An 18,783-nucleotide genomic window follows, 5' to 3' on the forward strand; every position below is an offset into this window, starting at 1 on the left:
GTTTTTGACATCATTTTGATAGTCAGTACAATATCTGTATCACCGATTAACTGTATTTTGAACTTATAAAATCTAGCTATGCCTCATACATGTAATAAATCCCAAAACTTATGATTTCGAAACGACGGCTTAGAATATTATTCTCGATCTCCCAACAAAAAAAAAACGATGTCACGACGACACTCAGAGGGCTGTCTTTTTATCGGAAGACTGAGTAAAAACTGCAGAGCTAGAGATCTAGAAGATGTTTTTGAACCGTATGGACGAATGTCGCGTTGTGAAATTAAATATGGTAGGTTCAGCTGCAGTGCAGATTATTTCGCGTCTTTCAAGTGGGTGGGGTACGGATGAATTTATTAGACGGGACTTTATTATTGTCACAGGGTGAGAAAAATGTGCAGTCAGTCCGGGGCTCGAACCCAGGACCCCTCGCTTACAGGGCGAGTGCTCTACCGACTGAGCTAGCCAGCTGCCTGACACATCTTCTCCCTTAACATGACCAAATCCGTACCGTGACATACACCCCCACAACTTGGCACAAGTTGGAAACTCGTCTTCGAGTTCCGGAGGTATATAATAGGTGATGAAGATCACAGAGACGGTAACGTCCGTATATAGTTATTAGTCTTTGTTGTTTGCGTATACTGAGGCAATTTTTTCGATGTTTTCCAGTTTCGGTTTATATACATGTTGAGCGCAAATAACCAATCTGCGCTATTTACCAAACGCACAGCGCATATAACAAATTTTTGTACGTTGGTTATATGCGCAACGATTTACCAATCGTTGCGCAGGATAAATTTAACCTGCCCGATTTACCAAATGCGCAGCGCAAATAACAAATGTAACTTTATATATCAGAAATTTGCATTTCGTGTTTGATAAATCATGCAGTTGGTCAATTTATTAATAAATATAGATGTCAAATGCTGAATATCTCGGTACTTAAATTAGGTGTCATAAATTTGTTTCTACATCAGTAAATTCACGGCAGTCGGTCACCAGGTTTCAATACCTCCAATCTTATACAAGATGCAATAAAACCCAAACATGCGTGAAGGTGTGATTTCCTTCAGCTTGCACACGTCGTCCCCTGGTATGTTTTAGGCTATTTTTATAATTTTCTACTTCACCCAAGCACACACTTAGCAAAATATCGTTTTTATTATATTGAAATATCTTGAAATTTCCCAATAATATTCTTTCTACCAACGGGAGCATATCTCTCAACATGTCTAAGATAAAAGATGAAATAAAAAAGTCACAGAATTAAGAGAAAATTCTTACAGATCTTATCTATATTATTATTATTATTATTATTATTATTATTTTATAGTACAAAATCGATTGAATAAAGAGTAGGCCTTTGATTACAGACTAAAACTATAGAGTTTTTTTTACAAATCTAAATGGATCTATAATGTTACACCTGTAACTTAAGTGGGAGGTCGGTCCTGCGCTAATAGCAAAGTTTGAAATTACACTGTATTTCAGATATATTTCATTCATAAAACATACTATTTATGTAACTTTCAAATGAATACTGTAGGAAAATGAATAGAAAAAGAGTGATTTCTGTCATAACGAGAACGAAATATTACATTTTTTATCCGCGCAAGATGTGTGTCTGCGCTAATAATAAATCTGGAAATTACTCTGATAACTTGAATATCTTTTATAAATCATATTAACTTTTACTTTAATTAACGATTACAGACTAAAACTATACGGTTTTTTTTACAAATCAAAATGGATCTATAATGTTACCCCTGTAACTTGCTTGGCAGGTCGGTCCTGCGCTAATAGCAAAGTTTGAAATTACACTGTATTTCAAATATATTTCATTCATAAAACATACTATTTATGTAACTTTCAAATGAATACTGTAGAAAAATGAATAGAAAAAGAGTGATTTCTGTCATAACGAGAACGAAATATTAATTTTTTATCCGCGCAAGATGTGTGTCTGCGCTAATAATAAATCTGGAAATTACTCTGATAACTTGAATTTCTTTTATAAATCATATTAACTTTTACTTTGATTTACGATTACAGACTAAAACTATAGGGTTTTTTTACAAATCAAAATGGATCTATAATGTTACACCTGTAACTTGCGTGGCAGGTCGGTCTTGCGCTAATAGCAAAGTTTGAAATTACACTGTATTTCAGATATATTTCATTCATAAAACATACCATTTATGTAACTTTCAAATGAATACTGTAGAAAAATGAATAGAAAAAGAGTGATTTCTGTCATAACGAGAACGAAATATTACATTTTTTATCCGCGCAAGATGTGTGTGTCTGCGCTTATAATAAATCTGGAAATTACTCTGATAACTTGAATGTTTCTCATAAACTATGTTAACTTAAACTCTTGCGCAGATAACAAATGTAATATTTCGTTCTCGTTATGACGAAAACCCCTTTTCTTTCTAATTATTTTCTACTCTGAAAACATTTTTTAAGAAGTTACATAAATGGTATCTTTTAGAATTGAAATATGTTTGAAATATCGACGTCATTTCAGGATTTGCTATTAGCGCAGGACCGACATCCCGCGCAGGATACATATGTAACAAAATATTCATTTGGCAAAAGCTACAATTTCAGCCTGTAATCATAAAACAATGATAAAGTTAGCATGGTTTATGAAAGATATCATAGTTATCAGGATTATTTCCAGATTTTTTATTAGCGCAGGGCAAACACATTTTGCACAGATAACAAATGTAATATTTCGTTCTCGTTTTGACGGAAATCACACTTCTTTCTATTTTTTTTCTACTCCGAAAACATTTTCATGAAGTTACATAAATAGTATCTTTTAGAATTGAAATATGTTGCAAATATCAACGTCAGTTCAGAAATTGCTATTAGCACAGGAACAATATCCCGCGCAGGCTACGGATGAAACATTATATTCAGATTTTCAAAAGCTACATTTTTAGTTGTAATCGAAAAACGAAGTAAAAGTTAAAATGGTTTATAAAAGATATTCAAGTTATTGGAGTAATTTTCAGACTTCTATTAGCGCAGGACACACATCTTGCACACCTACAAAATGTAAAATTTCGTTCACATTTTGAGGAATTTTATTAGTTATTCATTCTATTTATCTCACTATAAAACATTAAACAATTATATAAGTATAAAAGATCTGTAAGTTCGTCTTTTAATTCTGCTTATTTTTGTTTTATTTTTAATCTTGGTCATGTCAAGAGATATGCTCACGTCGGTAAAAAGAATTGCGCTTTTTCAATATGATGAAAAGAAAAGCGATATGGTGAAATGTGGTAAGTGTGTGGCAATTCAGTCTGTTATGTAAGTCTCCTTTATTTTCTATATTCGGTATAAAATGACTGCGTGTGATCGAATGAAGTAAAATACTTTAGTTATAAAAAGAATAGAGAGGACGATGTGGCTATCCGAAGGAAATCACACCTTCACGCATGTTTGAGTTTTATTGCATATTGTATCATATTGCAGGTATTGAAACCAGGTGACCGACTCCCATGAATTTAATGATATTGAAATAAATTTATGACACATTTTTAAAACCAAGATTTGCAATACCAGTCTGTAATTGTTAAACAGTGTAAAAGTTAGCATGGTTTATGGCAGATATGCATATTATCAGAGTAATTTCCAGATTTTCTATTAGCGCAGGATCGACATCCCGCACAGGCTACGGCGTTTAAAAGTTAAAAAAAAAGTATAAAAATTAATAAAAAAATACTTGTGTTATTAAATATACTTGGGATATTTTGTATCATTTTAACGTTTTTTAACACCTATGACAAATGACTCTTAATACTGTCGTCAACAGAAATTTATAGGCCATAAACTACCAGGGACGTGAGAAATTACCGCATAAATACGCTCATTTACTTTAAAAAATGGTTTTCTTTTTCTTTACAAATTCACACCTTTACGCGTGCCTGATCACCGTCAGGTAGGCCTACAAGTCTAACACTCAAATGATATTCAATTTTATCGGGAGATATCATCCATATGTTAAAAGCGCAGACTCATTTTCCAAACGCGCAAGACAGTTGCCCTGCGCATATAAGAAATATATAAGGTTGCCCGATTTACAAATCGTTGCGCAGATAACAAATTGGTTATTTGCGCTGCGCGATTTACCAAATGCGCAGATTGGCTATATGCGCGTAACATACACACACAGATGTCTGTCGGTCGGTATGTAGACCAATCCAATTCCGGATGATAACTCAAGAATGCTTGGGCCAAGGATCATGAAAGTTGATAGGGAGGTTGGTCATAACCAGCAGATGACCCCTATTGATTTTGAGATCTGTATGTCAAAGGTTAAGGTCACAGTGACCCTGATTAGTTCAATGGTTTCCGGATAATAACTGGAGAACATTTGGGCCTAGGATCATGAAAGTAAATAGGGAGGTTGGTCATGACCAGCAGATGAGCCTTATTGATTTTGAGGCCAGTATGTCAAAGGTCAAGGTCACAGTGACCCTGAACAGTTAAATGGTTTCCGGATGATAACTCAAGGTTGCTTGGGCCTATGATCGTGAAAGTTGATAGGGAGATTGGTCATCACCAGCAAATAACCCCTGTTGATTTTGAGATCAGTAGGTCAAAGGTCAAGGTCACAGTGACCAGAAACAGTAAAATGGTTTCCAGGTGATAACTCAAGAACACTTGGGCCTAGGATCAGGAAAGATGATAGGGAGATTGGTCATGACCAGAAGATGACCCCTATTGATTTTGAGGTCATTAGGTCAAAGTTCAAGGTCACATTGGCCAGAAACAGCTAAATGGCTTCTGGATGGTAACTTAAGAACGCTTAGACCAAGGGTCATGAAAGATGATAGAGAGGTTTATCATGACCAGCAGATGACCGTCACCCCTACACTAGTACAGATTTTGAGGTCAGTAGGTCAGAGGTCAAGGTTACAGTGACTCGGAACATTTAAATCTTTTCCAGACAATAACTTGAGCATGCTTGGGTCTGGGATCATGAAACTTGATAGGGAGGTTAGTCATGATCAGTAGATGACTCCTGTATATTTTGAGGTCAGTGGGCCAAAGGTGAAGGTCACATTAATCCGGAACAGTTAAACCCTTTCCGGATGATACCTTGAGAACACTTGGGCCTAGGATCAAGAAACTTAATAGGGAGGTTGATCCTGACCAGCAGATGACCCTTGTTGATTTTAAGGTCAATAGTATAAAGGTCAAGATCAGGTTGAACCAGAACAGTAGAACTTTTGTTTTCAGTGAGCGTATAATTTCTGTTCCTTGTGCAGTTACTGAATGCATCAAGAGGGACATTTCGTGTTCAATGAGTTCTTGTTACTTGGATTTTCAGGTTAAAGTTTTGATGCACTTTTACACTCTATCTCAGTTATTACTAAATGGATTTGATTCATACTTGAAGTACATTTAGTTGTTCCACATCATCACCCACATCTTATTACACAAGGTGCATAACTCTTGCACCAATAATTATATTCTATGAATTGTGTCCCCTTTCTGCTTAGAATTATACTTATTTAGTGTTTTGATACACTTTATCTTTATCTCTCTTATTACTTAATATTTTTGACACAGACTTAAGCTATTGTTTGTGGCAATATCTTCATCCACCATTGGAGTTTCCTCAGATGTGCCAGTTTCTTTATCCAGCATCGAAATAGTCGGGCACGCCATCTCCTGTGACAGCTGTTGTATATGTAAACTGGTATCTCAGTACCCACTAATAGGAATGGATTGAAACTTCACACACTTGTTCACTGTGATGATCTGACATGCAGTGCACAGGTTTCATATTACACTGCTTTGCATTTTTACAAAATAGTGCCCCTGTTTCGACTTGGCAGTTTTTGGTTATGTTTTTGTATGTAAATTGGTGTCTCAGTACCCACTAATGGGAATGGATTCAAACTATGCTTACTGTTTAATTGTCATGGTCTGACATGCAGTGCATAGGTTCCATAACTGTACTTTGCATTTTTACAGAATTATGCCCCTTTTTTTTGACTTAGCTGTTTTGGTAAAGTGTTTGTATGTAAGCTGATATCTCAGTACCTACTAATGAGGAAGGATTGAAACTTCACACATTTGTCCATTGTCATGAGCTGATACATTTGTATACATTGTACAGGTTCTATAACCCTGTTTTGCAATTTTACAAAATTATGCCCCTTTTTTTTTTACTTATATTCATTCAGTTAACAAGGCTGTTGAATAGTTATGCATTGCTGTCCTCCGACAACTCTTGTTAAGTTTTTGGATACCTTTTTGTAACTGTCAATGCTCAATGAATTTACTCCCAATATTGTTGTTACCTTTTATTTAACTTACCTAATCCCTAAACAATGTGTCCATTTTCATTCAACTCTATCTTCAAAATTTTCCAGAGTTTAAAAAAAAGCGAAATATAAGTGTTAGAAAAATATTTATTATAATACAGACAAATTTAAAGATATTTGGAACATTTTGGTTGATAAATTTACAGATTGGATGTATGAAATTTGTTGAAATTAACCCTTGCCATGCTAAATTTGTATAATGAACTGGTCCATCTTTCAATTTGGACAGTGCCATTCACTTTCAAATGGGGTGCTTATCAGAAAGATACTGACTGAATGGCAAAAAGTGTAGATCATGATCAGACTGCATGGATGTGCAGACTGATCATGATCTACACCGGTCGCAAAGGCAGACTCAGTCAGACCCAGCATAAGGGTTAAAATTTAACACTAAATTCTAGTTGCCCATATATAACTTGAATGCCTGCTATGTGGTATTTATAAAACAGTATATTGAAAATGGTAAGTATCGAAAAAATAAAAATCGTTTTGGTACAATTGGTATTTACTTATAATTAAAACAGTTTACTTACCAAAATATTGTTCTTTATTAGTAACACAAAAATTAAAAAGATATATACATATTTATTTTCAGGAGCAGAAATGGGTAAGTCACTTTAAATATAGTTGGTTTTATTAAAGTATAAAAAGTTATAAACAGAAAAGCCTGGCAAAGGCTCAGACTTAGCATAAAAAGTGTATACATGAATTAAAACTGTCTGTCATGCTTCATTTATCATGTAAGGCAACTAGAAAATCATGCCAATTCAACTTAAATACAATGAAACAGTTTTTGATTGCAATGACACTGTTTTTCAGGCCTGCACAGAGGTGAATGTTTCTTGCCATAAATATTTATAAGTTAAAAGAATTTGTTCCACCATCAGTTTAAGAAAATTTTGAAAGGGAGCGGTGGTTTAGGTGTAGGCGGCTCAACCCCTGGGTCTTGGGTTCGAGCTCTACTGGGGTCACAACCTTGACTTCTCATATGACACCAGTTCTGGTTTTTCTAGGAAGCGGTCTCAAGAGTGGTTCAGATAAGCTTTAAGCCTTCATCACAATCAAGCAAATAAGCCATGCCATGAGAAAACCCAACATAGTGGCTTTGCGACCAGCATGGATCCTGACCACTTTGTTGGTTTTCTCATGGCATGGCTCAAATTAGTATAAACTAAACTAATTTAGGATGATATGACATGATAGTTATAATAACAGAAGTTAAATACCCAGTTCCTTATTGTGGCCATCACTGTTTTTCATACAAAATAATGCGTTAACATTAAATTATAAACGAAAATACTTTGGATGTCAAGATTGTAATAGCCCGCCCACTGACAATTTGATAAAAGACAGTTTGTCCTCCACCTCTGATAATTCATGTGGGGAAGTTGGCAGTTACTTGCGGAGAACAGGTTTGTACTGGTACAGAATCCAGGAACACTGGTTAGGTTAACTGCCCGCTGTTACATGACTGAAATACTGTTGAAAAACGGCGTTAAACCCAAAACAAACAAACAAACAAACAAGATTGTAATACAGTGTCTCAAAATTGTGCAGTAGTTTTATCCCATGTTCATCAGCAAAATTGCTAGAATCATGAGAAAAGCATTTATCATTACTAGGGATACACATAATCTGAAGAGACTGGATAGATGTCTTTAACCCTTACCCTGCTAAATTTCTATAATGAGCTTATCCTAATTTGGACAGTACCATTAACTGTTAAAAGGGGTGCTAACCAAAAAAGATACTGACTGAATAGCGAACAGTGCAGATCATGATCAGACTGCATGGATGTGCAGGCTGATCATGATCTACACTGGTCGCAAAGGCAGAATCAATAGTGTCCAGCATGGTAAGGTTAAATGAAGGAAAGAAGAACTTGATTTATTTAATTATGAATAGGGCTGGGACGATTTCAAAATTTGAAACCGGTTAATCTTTTGTATGAAATCGAATCGAACTGGTTAATCGGCCGCCATATTGAAAATGCTATTTTCTTTCCAGACGACGGTATCAAGGTACTTCCAGCAGCTGATAACATTTGGAACTTAAAAACTTTATCTTTTGCAAACAATGTGATAATTAATAAGTCTTATTTTGTTGTCTTTTATTTTACACATATCACGACAGGCAAATCTGCGACTATTGACTATGTTCAATGGGTTTAGTGGAAATATACCGCGGGGCTATGTGCTAGTCAAAGAAATGTATAAAGATAATGACGATGTACAAATTGTGATGTTTATTGTTTGAGAGCGATTAGCGGTTTTGCAAAATTGAAACCGGTTTCACCTAGTAATCGAATCGGATCCGATTAACCAAGTAATCGTCCCAGTCCTAATTATGAATGCAAATTGTTGGCTGCATCTGCAACACCATTGCAATACACTTTATATATATATAAGTAGCTGTTAATACTTTACATGATCGGAGTTTTTTGGTCATTTATTCTTGTTTGACTGCACTTATGTTATAAGTGTTATGTAGTTAAGAAATTATATTGTCAATTATTAAATGATTTCTCAGCGATCTCGTTATTGTGTTAATATGCAAAGTAATAGTTTTTCCTTCTATAAACAGCATATGCCTTTGTGGACTATGAAGACAGAAGAGATGCTGAGGTAAATTTATTGCTTCATCAGAATCTATATATAGACTAAAAATTGTCTGTTAACTTACAAAGTTGAACATTTGCATAGCATGAAATTATAAATTTTTGATTTGATACTTTGCGAGGAAAATTATTCTGCTGTAGATTTGTAATTTAAGTGATTGTTTATTTTATTATGCACAAAAAGTCAAACTACAAAATCAGCTTTTAGAGTTTTTGTATAAAATATTTAATATATCTATTTAGATTGGAATAATAAACTCGTTTAAAAAAGTAAATTGTGAACAACTTTTCAGCGATCAATTATTTTCAAAGTTTTAAATACTAAGAAAGTGAAGTTTGACTTTTGCTGCATTCTGAAGAAAGTTTTTATGCATATATTAATGATGTTTTATATCATAACTGCAGTGGGTTCTCCAATACCAGTCCTCACGCCTGTTGTACCAATTCGATCCCTTGCCATTGACCCTAGAGCGGGCCATACTTTGCTTCAGGCCAAACTTTACTTCATGCCATAGACTAACATATTGTGGAGCCATATGAGTGAAGACCACTAAGCCCGAATGCTACAAGCCCGAGCTTCAGACAGTATTCCACCGGACTGTCAGCCTGCATACCAGGCGGCTTAGCTCTCACTGAGTACCAAGAATGTTGCCATGTCACGAAATAACGCCCTTGGTTTAGTCAGCACATTCCCTATTTGAACTAAAGTTACCATACCAAAGTTTGACTTGAGTTGATACGCATTCAGCACGAAGAAGAGAGCTAGCCAAAAAGTGTAGTCCAATCCTGTAGCCATAGACCAAATACCAGTGCCATTTATGCCATTTGTTTTACCGTAGAGCCCTGTGTCGCCGACTTGTAGTTCCAAAATAAGTATGTTGAGACAGTATTAAATTTTGATATTTGTAGATGGAATGAATTTAGTTTTTAAAGTAGATAAAAGCTTTTACACTTTTTATCACAGAAACACATGATTAAGGAAAAGTTTAGTCAAGTGTAGATTATGTTTATGATATATCTAGAATATTACTAAGCGCTGAAAGTTTTTAATAAAAAGTTTTTCTTTTTTGAGAGGCACAATTGATTAAGGAGTGTTAAAAATAGAAAGAAGAATATTGAAGTAAAAAGTTTTTGTAGACATTTTTTTTTAGTAGAAAGTTTATTCATTTTTAGTGAAAGTATGATTTATAAAAGATACATAGTTAAAAAAATCAAATTGACAACATTGACATTAATTTAAAGTGTGATGTTTTATCAAATGTTCTTTGAATATCTGGAAATTTAGTTTACAAAATTAAAATCCTGTGCATGTTGACATTTTCATCTGCAGTTTAATTCTTTTGATGTCATCTGCATGCACAATAGAACATACACTTTTTCTTTTTATATTATGAGTAAAATGCACAAAGCAAAACTTCCTTGTTTTTTATTACTTTTATTTTTCATGACCAGGATTGCATTGTTAATCTAGATTTTGAATTACAGGATGCAATCAGATATGAGAATGGTCGTGAGGTAGCAGGTTCTGCCATCATAGTGGAGTGGGCGAAAGGTGCACCACGCCGGACTGGCAGAGACAGCAGGGATATGAGAGACAATAGAAGCAGGGTAATTAGTACTTTAGGAACAATCATGGCAGAATTGCCTTGTCCTCCATTTTATAGAGAAATAATAATTGAGCCGTGCCATGAGAAAATCAACATAGTGGGTTTGCGACCAGCATGGATCCAGACCAGCCTGTGCATCCATGCAGTCTGGTCAGGATCCATGCTGTTCGCTAACAGTTTCTCCAATTCCAATAGGCTTTAAAAGCGAACAGCATGGATCCTGACCAGACTGCGCGGATGCCCAGGCTGGTCTGGATCCAATCCATGCTGGTCGAAAAACCCACTATGTTGGTTTTCTCATGGCGCGGCTCATTATTATCTATTAGAAGATCTATTGGAAGCATAGATTGAAACCAAACAAATAATAACAGACTGGGTTTGACAGAGACTTTTCATGAGAGCCATTCATCTGCCAAGTAGAAGGTGTGTGATTCTAACAGATACCTGTTGATGGCTGAAATACTGCTGTAGAAGAGCCAGGGAAAATAAGCTGGAGTGTTACTGTCAGACTTGTATTGTGTCGGTGTGAGTTAAGCTGGCATGTGTCAAACATATGAAATTTGAGTCACCAAAATGTTCAAAGATTTTTCTATAATTATATTTGAAAGTAAAGAAATGTATACATGTCTAACAGGTAAAACAACGCAGATTTTGGAACTAATGACTAATAAAACAAAATAAACAGAAAAGCTGTTTTTCTGCCGAGTTTATGAATGAGCTAACCTTAGGACTATATTTATATTGTAGGGAGCGGATGAATGTTACAGATGTCATAGATCGGGACACTGGGCTAGGGACTGTCCAGATGACAGACATTACGGTTTTAGACGGCCCAATCGTAGGTCATCAAGGTCACCAAGGAGGAGAAGGTATAAACATTTACAAATTCAAAGATTAAACTTGTTTTGCAAATCCATGTTAGTCTTGCTATAAATTTAACTATGACTTCTGTTTGTGCTTGCTCTTAGATAATGTATTAATCAGATGTCTTTATTCATTTATGTACATGTTGGTGCAGATGTATGTTTTTAGCTCGACTATTCGAAGAATAGTCTAGCTATTCTACTCACCCTGGCGTCGGCGTCGGCGTCGGCGTCACACCTTGGTTAAGTTTTTGCATGCAAGTACATACAGCTATCATTTAAAGGCATATAGCTTTGAAACTTATTTATTCTTTTTCTAGGTCAATTACCAACCTCACTGGGTCAAGTTCCATAACTCTAACATGTATTTTGAGCAAATTATGCCCCCTTTTGGACTTAGAAAATTCTGGTTAAAGTTTTGCGTGCAAGTACATACAGCTATTACTAAAAGGCATATAGATTTGAAACTTATTTTTTCTTTTTCTAGATCAATTACCTACCTCACTGGGTCAAGTCCCATAACTCTGGCATGTATTTTGGCCAAATTATGCCCCCTTTTGGACTTAGAAAATTCTGGTTAAAGTTTTGCGTGCAAGTACATACAGCTATTACTAAAAGGCATATAGATTTGGAACTTATTTATTCTTTTTCTAGATCAATTACCTACCTCACCGGGTCAAGTTCCATAACTCTTAACATGTATTTTGAGCAAATTATGCCCCCTTTTGGACTTAGAAAATTCTGGTTAAAGTTTTACATGCAAGTTACTATCCCCAAAACTAATGCAGATATTGAATTGAAACTTAACATGTTTCTTCGGGGTTATAAAACTAGTTGATAGCATCAAGTCCCATAACTCTGATATGTCCCCTTTTGAACTTAAAACTCTTTTGATATTTAACATTTTGGGTAATAATTTCCAGCTTCAAAACAATATTTCGAATAGTCGAGCTTGGCTGTCTTATGGACAGCTCTTGTTCAAATGCCTTCTTAACATATGAATAGTTTTATTCAAAGGTAGTAAAATTCTCTTCAATTTAGGTCAAGGTCACGATCTAAGGACCGCAGATCACGTAGTCGAAGCCGAGATAGGAGGAGGAGCAGTCGCAGGTCAAGGTCTCGTAGCAGAAGCAAAAGTGAAGAGAAAAAGTCAGCTTCAGGGTCAAGGTCTCGCAGCAGGTCAAGGTGAGTTTTTTTTTCAGGAAAAATTATATATAAATGTACCATGATTTTTCATAACTTAGACCATTCTTAGAAATTAGGCAGATAAAAAAAAATAAGGTTGTGTACCTGGGTTTATGGGGGATAAGATATCCGAGAACTTCAAGTCCCTGTGATTTTTCCCGCCACAAATAAAGTTTTGAAATAGAGGACCTCCAGGCCACAACTTTTACCTCCAATTCTATCATTATTATTATACCAGATTTATAGAGCGCCCTTTTCATGATAAACACGTTTAAAGGTGCTTTACATATAGCAGACGCAGCCATACAGGGTGCAAAATTCATCCTCTACTAGTACAGACACAGAGCGATCTGACCAGAGGGACAGTGTGAGATAAAGCCCCCAGAACAGATAGAGAGAAATCCTTTTTAGATACAGACTTGTCCGGCTGAGTTAGCCTAGCTCTTTGCGAATAGACAGTCTGGTTCTTTAACATGCCAGGTGTATAGCACCGATACAAGCGAAGCCGTCTTTCCTGGGAAGAACCAGTACAGGCCTCTAAGTTAGATGGGAGACACTCAAGAGCATCTCAGAAATTTCTAGTGCCTGGATCGGGATTTGAACCCCGGACCTCTGGATTGACAGTCAAGCATGTTACCACTAGACCAGTGGCCCACCTACAATAATGAAAACCCAGCATGGGATGACTTTAAATGCAAGATGATTTTCCCTTGCTGTTCAGGATTTATTCTATCTAATCAGGAGAATTGACATCGCCCCATGACTTCTGGTTTATCAGACATGCAGAAGTACATTAAAATTATATTTTTTAGCTCGTCTGTTAAAAGAATAGGTAGAGACTTTGAGCTCGTCCTTTTGTCGTTTCTGTATGTAGGCTGGTATCTCAGTAACCACTTGTGAGAATGGATTGAAATTTCACATGCTTGTTCACTGTGACGTGCAGTGCACAGATTCACATCTATTCTCTGATTGTTTTTAGCTTGACTATTCGAAGAATAGGGGAGCTATTCTACTCGCCCCGGCATCGGCTTGAGCGTTAGCATGAGCGTCACACAAATGTTAAAGTTTGTGTACCACCCAAAATATTTTCAAAGTCCATTGAGTTATTGCTTTGATATTTTGCATACTTGTTTACCATCATGACCCCGGTCTGTAAAAAGGAGGAGGCAACTCTATCAAGCATTTTGACTGATATATGGCCCCTTTTCGACTTAGAGTATGCTTATTGTAATGTTAAAGTTTTACTCATAGCTTATTTTATACTATCAAGAACTGAGAATAGTCGAGCCTGCTACAATTTATGCCCGTTCTTTGACTACACATTGTTTTGGTTAAGTTTTTGTTTGTTAGTTGGTATCTCATAATCTGAAAACTGTTTCTAACAGTACATGAAAAATTTTGCCATTTTTGTACTAGTAAAATTAATGTGCTTGTATTCATTCATTTAAACCTCCTGTTACAAGATTTTTGAATAGTTGAGTATTGCTGTTCACAGATAGCTGTTGAAAGCTTACCTACTGGAAGAAGGAGGAGATGGAGGACTATTGTACTCGCCATAGCTTCAGCATCACTGTCACTTTGAGTTTAAAGTTTTACTATATGTTTCTCAATTTAACTATATCTTTTTAACTTCTGCTTGTATAATCACAAGTTAAAGGATTGCAGACACATTTTGGTCTAGGGTAAGATGCCCCAAAGGTCACAGTTTTTGAAGTTATGTAACATGGCAGTGTTGGTTAAAGTTTTGTGGTAAAGTTCTCAGTTTCAAAAAATTACTACATCTGTTAATTTTAAATTTTACATAGAGACTGGTCTTAGTAAGAAGGATAACAGATTTTAAAGGGCCAGCCAGGCTGAAGGTCTCTAGCAATAACTGCCCCATCTAACCCTAAAAAAGGTTTTTTATTTCATTATTACCCTTATCACTTGAAACTCTGTCATATTATGGGGTTAAGAGGTTAAGGATGCTGACTTCAAATTACCCAGTGTAGAAATCTTTGTGTTTGGAAGCTATCGATTTGGCTTATGAAAGGTCAGTGTTTCTGGCTTATGAAAGGTCAGTGTTTCACCTTGGACCTTCAGCTTGGAAAATGTCCATAGGACTTTTGTGTTGGTGTGAGTCGAACTCAACAAAACAAAAATTGAAAAAATCTGTCATATCTTGTCTGAGTTTCTTTATATCCTCCGTCTGAGTTTCTCATGTGTCTTGTTGTGTCTTAGTGTCCCTATACGCCCCCTCTTTTCACTTACCTTCAACCTGCCTTGTCCCTCCCATCCACTTGGGCACCAAACCATCACCATACCCAAACTTAAAGTATTCAAAACTGATATGAAAAATGTGGAAAATAACACTGTAAATATGAGATGTAATTTGCCTTTTAATAATTTCCATAAAGTTATGAGAAATGCTATTTCGTTTAAAGTATGTTCGGATGCCTTTGGAATCCAGACCTTTTAACCATGCCTTGTATTTCATATTCAAATGTAAAGTAAAAACTCAAGATCTTTTCTTAAGTAAATATGTTAACATAGTAGCATGTACGTTATTAATATCTTTCAGGTCAGTTGATGGTCAGGGGGTAAATGGTGATGACAACAAATCGGGAAGTAGATCACGGAGTCCATCAATAGACAAAGAAAAGTCGGCCTCTCCTTGAACCGTACACTGAACATTCATCCTTCATAAAACAAAAGATGCTGTTAACCAAATGTTTTGTGTTATTTTTCTGCTGAACTTTTTATTCCTATTTGTGTTTACTGTGCGAAGTAGAGATTGGCTCGAAATGTAGCTAGGACAACAATTAGACAAAAATTTAGTTTCCCTTGTAATAACATTATGTGTGACAAGGAAAAATGGCGAACAATTTTAAAGTTCCAGTCCCTGCTGTGTTAAGTTTTATGCTCTTGTTCATCATTTTATTGTATTGAAAAATTATAGTGAAATGAAGCAATTTGTACACAATTTTTTGTTGTCATTAGGGTATTGAGGAAGTGTGTAAGGATCATTAATTTATAATCCTAAAATGGCCAAGAAATAAAGACAGTTGGTTAAAGCACTTAACACAAATGCATCATGATCTTTTTTTTAAAAGTGGTTTTCAGGTATCACTAGAAATTTTTATTCTTTACGGCTGAAAACATTTTTGACAGAGTAAGTTTTGCTTAGACTGCTAGAATGTTCAGAATTTTTAAAGTAGTACAGTTTTTGTTGTCACCCTTTTGTTGATGTCTGTATCACAACAGTTTTGTATCTACACGGATTTATCTAAATCCACTTTACCAAAATGCTTTACACATGCTTTTGTCAAAAATATGCCCTATTTTACTTTAAAAATTTTGATTTAAGTTTTGCATGTACGGAGGTTTCTGAAAAGATGCTTGGCTAAATGCTTTCAGACTTCACACCAGTTTTAGGTATTGTAAGATGACCCCAATGGATGGATTTCACAAATCTAGCTTTGAGTGTGTTAATATTAGAAATTTGTAATATTGGTAGTTTTGCATGTAAGTAAGTGTATGTTTCTCAGGAACCTTTTGACTAAAATGTTTTCAGATTATCTGCCCCTATCTTTGGCATCATAAAATGACCTTACATTGCAAGTTTTATATCTCTGGCTTACATTGTGGTAAAATCTTACCCCTCTTCAACTAGGAAAATGTTGCTGAAGCTTTCCTACGTGAGCTAGAATTAAGTAGAAGAGCTTCAAGTAGTCAAAACATGCTTTTCTCTATGTCCAAATATAAGCTGTGCTATTTTTAGAATGTTCATTAAGATTATTGGTCATATGATAGTGTCATTTAAATTTTAGAAATTTGTTTTTTAACTTCTAGAAAACTAAGCACATAACATTATTTTTCTCTTCTTGGTTGTTTAACCAATCTAAAATTGCAAATTAAAGAAAGGTGCCATTTACATAATCATACGTTTAGCAATAGCTATATAAATCAGTGCTCATTACATAGAAAAAACAGCTACAAATATCAATTACTGAGAAATAAATAGTTCATTTTTAGCTCATCTGATTTTTTGAAAAAAAATGATGAGTTATTGTCATCACTTGAGCGGTTGTCGGCGTCGGCGTCGGCGTTGCCTGGTTAAGTTTTATGTTTAGGTCACCTTTTCTCCTAAACTATCAAAGCTATTGCTTTGAAACTTGGAATAGTTGTTCACCATCATAAGCTGACCCTGTATAGCAAGAAACATAACTCCATCTTGCTTTTTGCAAGATTTATGGCCCCTTTTGTACTTAGAAAATATCAGATTTCTTGGTTAAGTTTTATGTTTAGGTCAACTTTTCTCCTAAACTATCAAAGCTATTGCTTTGAAACTTGGAATACTTGTTCACCATCATAAGCAGACCCTGTACATCAAGAAACATAACTCCATCTTGCTTTTTGCAAGATTTATGGCCCCTTTTGGACTTAGAAAATCAGTTTTCTTGGTTAAGTTTTATGTTTAGGTCAGCTTTTATCCTAAACTATCAAAGCTATTGCTTTAAAACTTGCAACACTTGTTCACCATCATAAGTTGACCCTGTACAGCAAGAAACATAACTCCATCCTGCTTTTTGCAAGATTTATGGCCCCTTTTGGACTTAGAAAATATCAGATTTCTTGGTTAAGTTTTATGTTTATGTCAACTTTTTCTCTTAAACTATCAAAGCTATTGCTTTGAAACTTGCAACACTTGTTGACCATCATAAGCTGACCCTGTACAGCAAGCAACATAACTCCATCCTGCTTTTTGCAATAATTATTGCCCTTTTTGGACTTAGAAAATAATTTTCTTGGTTGAGTATTATGTTTAAGTCAACTTTTCTCATAAACTATCAAAGCTATTGCTTTAAAACTTGCAACAGTTTTTCACCATCATAAGTGGACACTGAACATCAAGAAACATAACTCTAACCTGCTTTTGGCAAGAATGATGGCCCTTTTTAGACTTAGAAAATCATGGGTAGGACAATATTTCTATTACACAAAAAAAATCAGATGAGCGTCAGCACCCGCAAGGCGGTGCTCTTGTTAAAAAATACAGCTTCCTCAGCAAGTAGTGTCATTTCACCAAATGGAAGTACGTAGTACCCGGTACTTAATTGAAAGAAAAATGTCTCTCATTTTGTCATATAAGTATCATATTTTATTACATTTCTCATTTTTATCATTGTAAATAGATCATCACTTTTTCAGACATATTGACAATGTCGGAATCTTCATTTCCTAGGTACTGGTAAATGTTGAGACAAGAATTTCATGTTTTATGTTGCTCACTGTGTAATTTGTTTGTTTTCCATTTGTGTTTTCCATGAGTCATTGACATAGGACACTTAGAAAATGTGTTACCACCATAAATGAAATATGTTAGGGCAAATAAAATCTTACTTCATACAAGTTACTTTTTTCATTGGCATTAGTTTCTTCCTAGCAGCACTAGCTGAAATGCTGTACTACAATTCCCTGCTAATATGGAGGTATATACTTTGACGTCCTGTACGGAGCCATATCTGAGACGTGTTTTGGAGGGTTTCAGTAAAACATGGAAGAAATATTGATAATTGCTGTAGGTATAGGGAAATGCAGATGTGCAAGTTTCATTCAGTTAACAAGTGGAATACAAGAGTAATGGCCCCTAATATTTACTATATTTTTAGAGTATTACTTTGCATGTTTGTCCAAAATGCTTTCACAGTTTTGGGTGCAAAACCTCGATTGGGATATAAACTTGTTTTATGTGTAGTGTTAAATGAAAAGTAGCCATTGCTGTAAAAGATACTACTATGCACTTCCCTCTATCTGGAGCCTTATCAAAGACCTGGTTTAGAATATTTCAATATGTGGGCTTTAGGGAAATGCAACTCCGCAAGTTCATCAGATTGCCTAGGGAAGACAATATTTGTGGTCCTTGGTACCCAAGTAATATATGTTGTACTTTTGAAGTGCTATTATCTCATCTGTACAGAAACATTTAAAACTTGTAAAGCATATGGGCATAATATCTTGATCTAGTTCAATAACAACCCAAATTGCTCGAAGCACTCTTGCATTACTCGAAAAACTGCAAATTTATCCTTGTCTGCTCTCTTTAAGTCAAACAGTTTTCATGCGATCTTCACCAAACTTGCTGACATTGTATGTGGGGATAATCTCTCGGCCAA

General features: G+C 35.3%; 1 protein-coding gene across 1 annotated transcript; it reads left to right on the forward strand.

The window, feature by feature from the left end:
• Positions 1–119: 119 nt before the first annotated feature.
• Positions 120–18,019, forward strand: LOC123537509 (probable splicing factor, arginine/serine-rich 5). The gene is made up of 7 exons (XM_045321248.2): positions 120–292; positions 6,952–6,963; positions 8,940–8,980; positions 10,459–10,581; positions 11,328–11,449; positions 12,485–12,628; positions 15,189–18,019. Exons 1-7 carry the CDS (start codon positions 169–171, stop codon positions 15,283–15,285), a joined length of 663 nt encoding a protein of 220 aa, XP_045177183.1. The 5' UTR covers positions 120–168; the 3' UTR covers positions 15,286–18,019.
• Positions 18,020–18,783: the final 764 nt, after the last annotated feature.

This window comes from Mercenaria mercenaria, chromosome 17, assembly GCF_021730395.1.
Source record: "Mercenaria mercenaria strain notata chromosome 17, MADL_Memer_1, whole genome shotgun sequence".
In the NCBI taxonomy this organism is placed as follows: domain Eukaryota; kingdom Metazoa; phylum Mollusca; class Bivalvia; order Venerida; family Veneridae; genus Mercenaria; species Mercenaria mercenaria.